General features: G+C 41.9%; 1 protein-coding gene across 1 annotated transcript; it reads left to right on the forward strand.

Annotated features, from left to right (window-relative positions):
- The first annotated feature begins 12172 nt into the window (after positions 1-12172).
- LOC138875884 (uncharacterized) lies at positions 12173-12979 on the forward strand. Its single transcript, XM_070154759.1, has 2 exons — positions 12173-12250; positions 12350-12979. Exons 1-2 carry the CDS (start codon positions 12173-12175, stop codon positions 12977-12979), a joined length of 708 nt encoding a protein of 235 aa, XP_070010860.1.

Genomic DNA, 12979 nt, shown 5'->3' on the forward strand with positions numbered 1-12979 from the left:
AGCATAAAGAAGCAGAAATATGGAAAATGGAGCTATAACTCATGAATGACTGGCCGGCTCGTCACATCCTCCCCAACGAAACGTTCGTCCGCGAATGAATCAAGAAACATACCTGAAACCTCAAACAGGTGAGGATATCTGCTCTGCATCTCCCGCTCAATCTCTCAGGTAGCCTCCTCCATGGGCCGACCTCTCCATTGCACTTTCACTGAAGCTATATCATTTGATCTCAACTTTCGAACCTGACGACCCAAAATAGCTATTGGCACCACATCATAGGTCAAATCATCATCCAACTGAACCGTGCTGAAATCCAAAACATGAGACGGATCCCCAATATACTTGCACACTCGACAAGATAGGTGGCAAAGCAAGCTCATAAGCCACCTCCCCAATCCTTCGAAGCACCTCAAAATGCCCAATGAACCGAGGACTCAATTTACCTTTCTTCCCAAATCTCATAACACCCTTCATGGGTGAAACCTTCAACGGGACCTTCTCGCCAACCATGTAGGACACATATTGAACCTTCCTGTCAGTATAGCTCTTTTGCCTCGACTGTGTTGTATGAAGCCTCTCCTGAATCACCTTCACCTTTTCTAAGGCATCCTGCACCAAGTCTGTCCCCAATACCCTAGCCTCGCCGGGCTCGAACCAACCAACTGGAGATCTACACCGTCTCCCATACAAAGCCTCATATGGAGCCATCTGAATACTCGACTGGTAGCTGTTGTTATAAACAAACTCTGCAAGTGGTAGAAACTGATCCCATGACAATAACACAAGCACGCAACATGTCCTCCAATATCTAAATAGTGCGCTTGGACTGTCGGTCCGTCTGAGGGTGAAAAGTTGTGCTCAACTCAACCTGAGTACCCAACTCTCACTGCACAGACCTCCAAAACAGCAAAGTAAACTGAGTGCCCCTATCTGAAATGATGGAAACTGGGACACCATGCAAACGAACAATCTCTCGGATATAGATCTCTGCCAACCGCTCTGAAGAATAGGTAGTACACACAGGAATGAGGTGCGCGGACTTGGTCAGCCGATCCACAATCACCCAAATAGCATTGAACTTTCTCAAAGTCCGTGAAAGTCCAACAACAAAGTCCATGGTGATCCTTTCCCACTTCTACTCGGGAATATCTATCCGTTGAAGCAAGCTACCCGGTCTCTGATGCTCATATTTCACCTGCTAACAATTGAGACACCGAGCTACAAATCCCACAATGTCTTTCTTCATTCTCCGCCACCAATAGTGCTGCCTCAAATCCTGATACATCTTCGCGGCACCCGAATGAAGGGAATACCACGAGCTATGGACCTCCTCCAGAATCAACTCCCGAAGCTCATCCACATTGGCACACATATCCGGCCCTACATCCTCAACACCCCATCATCACCAATGGTCGCATCTCTGGCATCATCATGCTGAACATTGTCCTTAAGGACAATCAAATGCGGATCATCATACTGCCGCTCTCTGATGCGATCATATAAGGAATACCGAGAAACCACACAAGCCAATACCTGAATGGGCTCCGAAATATCTAACCACACGAACCGATTGGCCAAAACCTAAATATCAACTACAAGAGGTCTCTCCCCAACTGGAATATATGTCAAACTCCCCATACTTACCGCCTTTCTGCTCAAGGCATCGGCCACCACATTGGCCTTTCCCGGATGGTACAATATAGTGATATCATAATCCTTAAGAAACTCCAACCATCTCCGCTGCCTCAAATTAAGATCCTTCTGTTTGAATAAGTGCTGGAGGCTGTGATGATCAATAAACACTTCACAAGACACGCCATGCAAGTAATGCCTCCAAATCTTCAACGCGTGAACTATGGCAGCCAACTCCAAATCATGAACGGGGTAATTCTTCTCATGGGGCTTCAACTGACAAGAAGCATAAGCAATAACTCTACCCTCCTGCATCAATACATAACCAATTCCAACTCTCGAAGCATCACAATACACAGTATATGAACCTGAAGTTGATGGCAAAACTAACATTAAAGTTGTGGTCAAAGCTGTCTTGAGCTTCTAAAAGCTCTCCTCACACTCGTCCGACCATACAAAAGAAGCACCCTTCTAAGTCAACTTGGTTAAGAGCGATGCGATAGATGAGAATCCCTGAACAAACCGGCGATAATAGCCTGCCAAACCAAGAAAGCTACAAATCTCTGTGGCTGAGGATGATCTGGGCCAACTCTGAATCGCCTCTATTTTCTTCGGATCAACCTGAATACCCTCGCTGGACACCACGTGCCCCAAGAAAGCCACTGAAGTGAGCCAAAACTCATACTTGGAGAATTTTGCATAAAGTTTTTCCTCTCTCAATCTCTGCAACATAGCTCTTAAATGCTCCGCGTGCTCCTCCTGACTACGTGAATATACCAGAATATCATCAATGAAGACTATGACAAACTAGTCAAGATAAGGACAGAACACACTGTTATCAAATGCATGAACGTTGTTGGGGCATTGGTCAGCCCAAAAGACATCACCAAGAACTCATAATGACCATATCGGGTCCTGAAAATTGTCTTAAGAATATCCGAGTCCCTGATCCTCAACTGGTGATAACCTAAACGGAGATCAATCTTGGAGAACACTCTCACTCCCTGAAACTGGTCGAATAAATCATCAATGTGAGGCAAAGGATACTTGTTCTTAATTGTTACCTTGTTCAATTGCCTATAATCAATGCACATCCTCATAGTGCCATCCTTCTTTTTCACAAATAGAACCGACCCACCCCAAGGTGACACACTAGGCCGAATGAACCCTTTATTAAGAAGTTCCTGAAGCTGCTCCTTTAATTCCTTCAACTCCGCTGGGCATGCTACCAGGCCAATACCAAAATTAATATCCATGTCTGGTAGCATGCCCGGCAGGTCTGCAGGAAACACATCGGGAAAATCCCTCACAACTGGAACAGAATCAATACTGGGAGTCTCAGCACTGACATCCCTCACAAAGGCTAGATACAAAAGATAACCCTTCCCAACCATACAATGGGCTTTCAAGAATGAGATCACTTTACTGGGAACATAATCAGTCACAGCTCGCCACTCGATCTGTAGCACACCCGGCATAGCCAATGTGACTGTCTTAGCATGACAGTCCAGAATAGCACGACACGGAGATAACCAATCCATGCCCAAAATGACATCGAAATCCATTATACACAATAATAAAAGATCCACATGGGTCTCTAGACCCCCCAATAGTCACCATACACGATCGGTACACACGCTCTACAACAACAGTATCTCCCACCGGGGTAGATACATGAACAGGTGAAGCAAGAAACTCATGGGGCATACCCAAATAACGAGCAAAGTATGATGACACATAAGAAAAGGTGGAACCGGGATCAAATAATACAGAGGCATCTCTGTGGCAGACTGAAACAATACCTATAATAACAGCATCAGAAGCAATAGTATTGGATCTGCTTGGAAGTGCATAGAAACGGGCCTGACCACCACCTGATCGACCTCCCCTCTGAGGCGACTCCTAGCTGGCTGGGCGGGTGGTGGTGAAGTAACTGGAGTTAAAGCCGATGACTGACCCATCTACTAAGATGAACTAGCAAGACAACGAGGGCATTGCCTCCATATATGACCCATCTCACCACACTCATAACAACTCTCAGGTGCTGGAGTAGGGGACTGAAGGGAACCTCTTGCACCGAAATGACTAGCAGATGCGCTCGGCATAGAAGAGCCTTGAACTGATGGGGCACGGGACGAACTCTGAGCTGGAAGGGCACTAAATGATGACTAGCCTTGATGAGAACTGTGAGAGCCATGACCCGATGACGCCCCACGATAACCTGGGCGATCTGGCTGAGTATGCCTAAAGGGACGGCCTCTGCCGTGCTGAAACTAACCTCTCGAATGAGCACCACTATAACTACCAGATCCTCGAGGCCTCTTGGCCTCCCTTTCCTCATGCTCCTGGTGACGAACAGACTCAATCTCCCGAGCAATGTCTACAACCTCCTCAAAGGTAGCACCAATCACCTTCTCCCTGGTCATGAGAATACGAAGATGATAAGTGAGGCCATCAACAAACCTCTTAATCCTCTCTCTATCTGTCGGAACCATCCAAACAGCATGACGAGCTACTCAGAGAACCTCATCTCGTACTGCGTCACAGTCATCTCTCTATGATACAACCACTCAAACTCTCTACGCAGCTCCTCCTTGCGGGACTGCGGCACATACTTCTCCAGAAAGAGAACAGAGAACTGTTGCTAGGTAAGGGGTGCTACATCAACAGGCCTACGCCTCTCAAAAGCCTCCCATCAAGTGAAGGCAGCTCCAAAAAACTGATAAGTAGTGAAAGCGACTTCGCTGGTCTCCAGAATACCCATTGTACGATGCATCCTCTAGCACTTATCTAAGAAACCCTGGGCATCCTTGCCCTCTACACTACTGAAGGTCGGAGGCTGCAATCTACCAAACCTCTCCAACCTACGCTGCTCGTCCTCTGGCATAGCAAGAACTACATAGTCTTGAGCAGCTGCAACCGACTGGGCTGGATGTGCCCCCGGCGTCTGAAGTCCCTGCACGACCTGCTCAGGTGTGCGAGTGGCGGGAGTCTGATTGCCTCCCCCGGCCTGAGAAGTAGCTGCGACTGTAGTGGCTAAAAATGCCTGAGCTAGGCCAATGCAAACTAATAAGATCTGAGCTAAGGCTTCTTGAAGACCCGGAATCACAATGGGCACAGCTAATGCCTCAGTTGGTGCTGCTGGAGCGCCCAGAATTGGGACTTGATCTTAAACTGGGGCAGCTGGTGGATCTGCAGGTGTTGCACTAACTTCTTTGCCCCTACCACAACCACGTCCGCGTCCTCGGCCTCTAGTGACCACGGCTGGTGGCACTGGTGGTTGTCCATCCTGACCGGTAGCGCGTGTCCTCACCATCTGTGAGAGAATAGAACAACAGAAGTTTAGTACTCGGATCAACAAATTCGCACGACAAGAATTTCAAGAATATGAAATTTTTCCTAAAGGTTCGGCAGCCTCTCGAGGATAAATACAGACGTCTCTGTACCGATCCGCAAGACTCTACTAAACCTGCTCATGACTCGTGAGACCTATGTAACCTAGGCTCTGATACCAACTTGTCACGACCCTAACCCGGACCCGGCCGTGATGGCGCCTCTCGTGAAGACAAGGCCAGTCAACTACTCCCAATTCAATCTTTAAGCAGTTAAACATTAAAAATAGCAATAAAAATAATCAATTAAACCAAGGTTTAAGCAATTAAAAACATAATTTGCGTAAAATAACCCAAACACAGACCGAAATCGGGGTGTTACTAGTCATGAGCATCTATAAATCCTACTACAAGTTCGATAAGTTTATAACTACTACAAATGTCTGAAAAGAGATAGAAATGACAAAGAGGGAGGAACATGGGACTGCGGACGCCAAACAGCTACCTCGTGAACTTCGAATGTCTGCCAGGAGCCCTCAATTCGCACTGGCAGGATCAACAACGCCTGAATCTGCACACGGGGTGCAAGGAATAAAGTGAGTACTCCAACTCAGTGAGTAACAAATGTAAATAAAGACTGAAAGCAGAAAATCACGTAAGGCACAAAAGCATGTTATAATGAAGCAGTAAAACCATTGTAAGCAGTAAACCAGTGAAAGATAGGTAAAATCCTTTAACTCAAAATTTACTTCATCAAAAGCCTTTTTCAACAATTTAACACGTAATTGAGAGTCAATTATGAAAGTAAACACATAAAGGTTCGCCCCTCGGGCACAATATCAACAATTCCGCCCCTCGGGCAATATCTCAGAACAGTACTAGCCCATCGGGCTCAATCACGTGGAACCATACCATCCCCTCGGGCTCAATCTCACATTACAATGGGTACCCGCGCTCACTGGGGGTATACAGACTCCTGGAGGGGCCCCTTACGGCCCAACCACAATATCAAGCCACCTCGTGGCATCATCACTAGGCCTTCGGCCTCATATCAGTCAAGCCACCTCGTGGCGTACATATCTCAGGTCATCGGCCTCATAATCAGTATCAAATATTTCCTCACGACATAGGCCCTCGGCCTTACTCAGTCAAAATCCTCACAAGCCACTCGGGCAATAGTAAAACATGTTTCTCAGCCCAAAATATCATTTAAAAGATCATGTAACTGTTAAAATAGAGTAAACATGGCTGAGTACGAAAACAGTGAAATATAACATGACTAAGTTCAAATAAAAAGTTAAAACAATGATGAAATACCAGTAAAATCCCCGAAGGGTTCAAATAGTTGGCACAAGGCCAAAATATGGCATTCAGCCCCAATAATAATGATAGCAAATAGATTTCAATCAAATACGCGGTAAAATCATCAATCGGGACGGACCAAGTTGCAATCCCCAATAGTGCATGACCCCACGCTCTTCATCAAGTGTGTGCCTCACCTCAATATAGCACTACGATGTGCAATCCGGGGTTTCAAACTCTCAGAACATCATTTAAAATCATTACTCACCTCGAACCGGTCAAATCTCTAGCTTGCGACGCCTTTGCCCCTCGAATCGGCCTCCACTCGCATCGAATCTATCCAAAATCAAAACGAGGACGTCAAAATATGCTAAGGGAACGAAGCCCAAGCGAAAATAATCAAAATACGACACAAATTCTGAAATTACCAAAACCCGACCCCCGGGCCCACGTCTCGGAATTCAATAATTTTTACATCAATAGATTCCTTATCTCCCCACGAGTTCATACATATCAAAAGTTCTGAAATCCGACCTCAAATGGTCCTTCAAATCCTCAAGCAAAGGTTTAAGTTTCCAAGCCCTAGTTTCCCCAATTTTCACCCTTAATTTCCATGATTTCTAGCTCTAATCCGTGAAATAATAGCATAAGAACGAGTTTTAGGTCCAAATTCCTTACCTCAACGAAGTTCCCTTGAAATCTCTCTTTCAAATCGTCCAAAAAGCTCCAAGGCCGATGTCAAAAAATGGTAAAATAGCTAAAATTCGCGAAGGTAACAATTTATACCTTCTACCCAGACATTTTCGTATCTGCGGCACAATACCCGCTTCTGCGGTACTGCATATATGGCCACATAACCGCTTCTTTGGTTCTTCACTTAATGTACCAAAATCGCACGTGCGCTCAACATTCCGCACCTGCGGCTTCGCAGGTGCGATCCCACAACCGCATCTGCGGTTCCTGACAACTTCTCAATAATCCGCTTCTGCGGCTCCTCTTCCATATGTGCGGCGTCGCACCTGCGGTCCCCAATCCGCAGGTGCGGAAATACCAGAAGCAGTAAAAGTTCAGCAGCTGCAAACATTCCTCAAACTCCCCATCAACCATCCGAAATCACCCCGGGACCTCAACTAAAAGCACAAACATATCTTAATACCTTATTCAAACTTGTTCCAAATCTTCAAAACACCTCAAACAACATCAAATCATCCAAAACACCTCGGATTCAAGCCAAACTTTCTAAAATCTTCCGAATTCCGCTTATGATCAAAACCCAACCAAACCACGCCAAATGACCTGAAATTTTGCACGCACATCCCAAATGACACAACGGAATTACTGCAACTATCGGAATTCCATTCTGATCCCTATATCAAAATCTCACCTACCAACCGAAAATCGTCAAAATATCAACTTCGCCAATTCAAGCCTAAATCTACTCCGAACCTCCAAAACTCATTCTGATCATGCTCCTAAGTCACAAATCACCTCCCGAAGCTAACTGAATCATCAGAACTCACACCCGAGCCCTCTAACACATAAGTCAACATCCGGTTGACTTTTCCAACTTAAGCTTCCTCAAAAGAGACTAAGTGTCTCAAACCTTACCAAAATTATCTCGGATTCGATCCGACCAACCCGATACCACAAAACACGGATAACAAAGCATAAAGAAGCAGAAATGGGGAAAACGGAGCGTTAACTCATGAGACGACTGGCCGGGTCGTCACAAAAGTATATCAGTCCAGCATAATATGCTAGAAGTTTATACACAGGTGCACTGAACTCCAGTATATTATGCTGGACCGGTCTCTGTTGCAGCAAAGTAGTGGCTATTTTTTAATGACTTGACAAATGCTGGTTATTTTTGAATGACCAGTTCGAAAACTGGCTAGACCATGCTATTTTAACATCAAAATGGTAGGCTAGCGAGGCCCAGCCCGTTAATTGCTAATCCCATATTGACAGCTCTAACCAATATTTTATAAATTTATTAATGAATGTGCGACAGCTTTTAATTTTTCAAAATTATTCACTCTCACTTGTATTCGCGTTGTTTCAAATTGCTGTAACCTTTTAAAAAACTACGATCAATGGGTTTTCAATGGTTAGTGATATATCTCAAATTCTTCTGAAATTTTGGAATCTTAAATATGGAAAAGAAACTGTCAAAGGAATATGATACCTGATCAAATAGCTAAATTGAAATAGTTAGGCAATAGGTTCATCAAGCCAACTATTACAAAATTTCTTAATTTAAACTCACCCAAAATGGTCCAAAGCTAAAGCAAAACAGTATATAACACATTAGAAAAAAAGTCTTTTAAGAGTAAAAAGAAAAAAAGATATCGTAATTGACGGCTTTAATCATATTCAATTAGTAATATTATTGTTTATCTTAAGCCTCGAGCATCCAAAGTCAATTATAACCAACAAAAGCAAATAAATTGATCCATATAAAAGGAGAAATTGAAAAGAAATTCTGGGTTGGCTTTGGATTCCATCGTCTAAGTATTTGACTTTAAAGCAGAATGGACAAAACCAAAAGACAACTACCAAAGTACACATTAAAAAGTACTTGAACACGAGGCATAGACTGCAGGCAAGGAGTTGCTTTCCTTGGAATTGAGAAATGTTAGGTTTGGCTTTAGTTCTTTTCTTCTTATTTTTTTTTCCATAATATTTTCCTCTTTTTTCTATAGTCAAAGCCAAAAAAATTAAAGACTTTGCCTAAGAACAAACGACATCATCAATTTAGCATTTCTTCCCCAATATTAGACCAAAACCCTTGAGGTTGCAATAATCTTTTCTGTGCTCACTATGCCACTACATCAAGTATACAAATATCTTTTTTCTTTGGTCAAAAAGGAATAGCAGATAATACATTAAAAGTTTAATAGATTTGGCTTAATTTGCAACTTTTACGCCTCACTTATGTTGTGCTTGTATTACTTGAACTTTTCTTTACAATGTCTATTACACCTAAACTATCTTTCTTTCACTATAATTTTATGATACATCTTCTAAATATTATTTTTTTTTCATTTTTAATTTATGTGACATGGTTTGAATTAGTATAGATATTAAGAAAAGATGAAAAAATTTATAACTTGCGCTCTAAAATATGTCATATTATTTATGTGACTATAAAAGAATATACTACATATATAAACTAGAACGGGGAGTAGCATTACTTCTAAAACTTGTGATTGATATATCCAAATGTAGATATATATATATATAAAGTATATTTTGATTTACGCAGTGGAATTTATTTTTTGAAAATAAAAGAGAAGATGAAAGGATAGGTATTCCCTCCCCCCGTCCCCTCAAAACCCAATTCCCCAACCACCGCCAACCCCAAGTCAGCGCTTCATCTTTAGCGGTGTTGTTTTTCCATGAAAAGTCAGAAAGACAGCGGCGCCTTGTTAACGGTGATTCCCACGAGATAGTAATTGTAAAATCGGACTTATCTTTTTCCTCGTTCGGTTTGGGTTCTCTTCAATGGTGGGGCCTATTTCCATTAGCTACCACTCTTTGCTTTTCTGCTTTTTTCTTCTTTAGCCCACTCGTGACATATTATTAAACAATTTCACTCTTCCTTTTTCTCCCCTCTTTTACTCTGTGTCCATGTGCTTTTTGTTTTTATAATTTTTTTTATGTTAATTGTCTCTTGTAAAACCTACCTTCTCAACTACATTGGACTCTTGATGTTGCAATAAAGGTCAAATTTCACTATTCCATTATAAAGAGAACAGACAAAAGCTGCACAGTTCTACGCTGGTCTTAATCGTAGTAGGACAAATATAAGAACTATACACAATTTAATTCATAGATTTCTTTTTTGTCTTTTTTATCATGAAATGTAAGTCTAGTTAAACTTAACATATATAAATGGTTCAGAACATCAAATGGATCAAGATATTGTTTGTTGAGTAGTTTTATAGTAACAACAGACCGAAATCCTTATTGTATTAGGAAAAATCAAGTTGATATGTAGAATTAATTATGTGCAGACACGTGGATCAATAATGTGATGATAGTTGGCACAAAATAGTTAAAGAGACACGAATCTTAACAGACAGGGGCAAAGAATTCGAGAAAACGGGAAGGAATGGTTACCCAGACCTCTTGATAATTTGAAGAGGCATCGAAGAATTGAACCTAAATAGCAAAAAGTACAGATACGTATTATCCGTAATTAATGGGCATCAATGATGGGGGACGTTATAGAATCTTCACGAAACAGTTACAATTACCAATTATAACGTTACATAAATGCTATTAAATGCTCATAATGGTTCTATTATGAGAGAAAGGAAACGTATTACTTAGAAATAGCTATAAAAGGAGAGAAATAACATTTGTAAAGAGACACAAAATATTGTTGGAATACATTGATTTACTTTGCTTTCTTCTACTTATTTTGCTATCATTAAAGTTAATTTCTCTTATTTATTTTATATTTGATTATCTGTAACCCGGGTTCTTCTAAAAGTAAGCTTTGACCGAAATTCTTATTTTCTGGTTAAACAAATTGGTTCTGTTACAGGGAGTCTGATAATCTTCTACTTTCCAAATCGATTCATTCATAAAAAAGAATCATGTCGAATGTCAACGACAATAACCAACAAAATTTACCACTCCAAGGAGATCCACAACATCAGCTGAACGAACAAGGTGACAGAACTCCACCTCCTTCACCACAACGTTCTCAACGACAATCACGAAAGGGGACTCCTAACAGAGCTGAATCGAATGAAAATGACAAACTCACAAATGATCAAGCTATTGATGAAGCTCTTAAAAAATTAATTGCTCAACAAGTCAACAATGCTCTTCAGGCATTTACCAGCCAGTTGTCGGTTGTACCGCCAACACCAACTCTAAACAACAACACCCTGGAAAATCCTCGCTCCGGACTCGTTAACTCAGGTAGCGACGGAACTCCCAACGAGTCTCGTTATGGAGAACCAGGTAACACAATTAATTCTGATTTATAAAATTTAGTATTAACTTTGCAGAAACAGTTCAAGGAGCAGAGCGACCGCATAGAGCAAATACCTAGAGTGTCGCATGTAATCAAGGGAATAGATATGGACAAATACTCACAGCAACCTTGGAAGCCAAGTGCTACTCCTCTACCAATTCCGAAGAAATTCAAGATGCCCGATATTCCAAAATATGATGGAACAACTGATCCACGAGACCACGTAACTGCATTCACAGCCGGTGTAAAGGGCAATGACTTAACCAAGCAAGAAATTGAATTAGTATTGGTCAAAAAATTTGGAGAAACACTCACTAAGGGAGCATCAACATGGTACTCTCTTTTACCCAAAAATTCTATAGATTCTTTTGCTGAGCTTGCATATTCATTTATCAAAGCACACTCGGGAGCTCAAAAAGTTGAAAAAAGAATGGAGGATATTTTCAAAATAAAACAAGGAGATACGGAGCTACTCAGGGAATTCGTAGACGGGTTCCAGCGTGGGAGGATGATGTTGCTGTGTGTACCTGATAACCGGGCAGTTATGGCATTTGCTAGTAATCTAAACGAGAAAAGTTCAGAAGCCACGAGAAGACTCAAGGAAAGCTTACGAGAATTTCCAGCAACAACTTGGAATGATGTTTATAATAGGTACAACACGAAGCCGCGGATAGAAGAAGATACCATCATTCAATCTCGAAAGGATGAAAAGGTAAGTTCAAGACGAGCTGAAACTGAAAAAAGGTCCGGTAAAAATAGGTACGAGCCTTACATGGGACCAGCAAAAAGAGACTCACGTTCAAAACAGGATAACTCAAGGTATGATCATAGATCAAGAGACAGAGAGTCAGGTTCATCATCAAGGTTCGGAAAAGAGCAAACGACATGAGAGACGCGAGATGATGATAGAAACTCGATGGCAAAGATCGACGGTTATAGTTTTAATGTTAGCACATCAGAGTTAGTGGCAGTACTAAGAAGTATGGGAGACAAGGTACGATGGCCAAATGAAATGAGATCAAACCCGAATAGGCGAAATCCTATTTTTTTGTGCCAGTTTCACAACGACCATGGTCACAACGGTGGATTGTAGGTTGCTGCAGGCGAAGTTGAACATTTATTAAAGCAAGGATATCTAACCGACTTGTTTAGTGAAAAGGGTAAGCAAGCATATATGAAGAACAGGAAGGAGCCTCCTAAACCCCATTCACCAAAAAGGACGGTTAATGTTATAAGCGGAGGAGAAGAAATTAATAGCATAGCATATACGGCAGCCAAGAAGGTTTCAAAAATTACAGTCACACACGGGAAGCGAGTTCGGCAAGTTTTGGAAGAATATAGTATCACATTTGATGATGCAGATGCAGATGGTGTACTAACCCCGCATAATGATGCACTGGTAATATCTTTACTTGTACATAACACTAATGTAAAACGAGTTTTGATTGATCTAGGTAGTTTCGTGAATATCATTCTGTTAAGAGTGGTAAACGAGATGCCAGCTGATGATAAGCTGATAACCAAGACACACACCTTGTCTAGTTTTGACAACTCTAGCGTCGTAACAAAATGGGAGATAATACTCACCACATTCGCTGAAGGAGTCGTCAAAGATACAAAATTTCAGGTGGTAGAAATGGATATGGCTTACAATATGATTCTCGGTAGACCATGGATTCACGATATGGATGATGTTCCATCTATTCTACATCAAGTTATCTAG

Source organism: Nicotiana sylvestris, chromosome 8, assembly GCF_000393655.2.
Source record: "Nicotiana sylvestris chromosome 8, ASM39365v2, whole genome shotgun sequence".
Taxonomy (NCBI): Eukaryota; Viridiplantae; Streptophyta; class Magnoliopsida; order Solanales; family Solanaceae; genus Nicotiana; species Nicotiana sylvestris.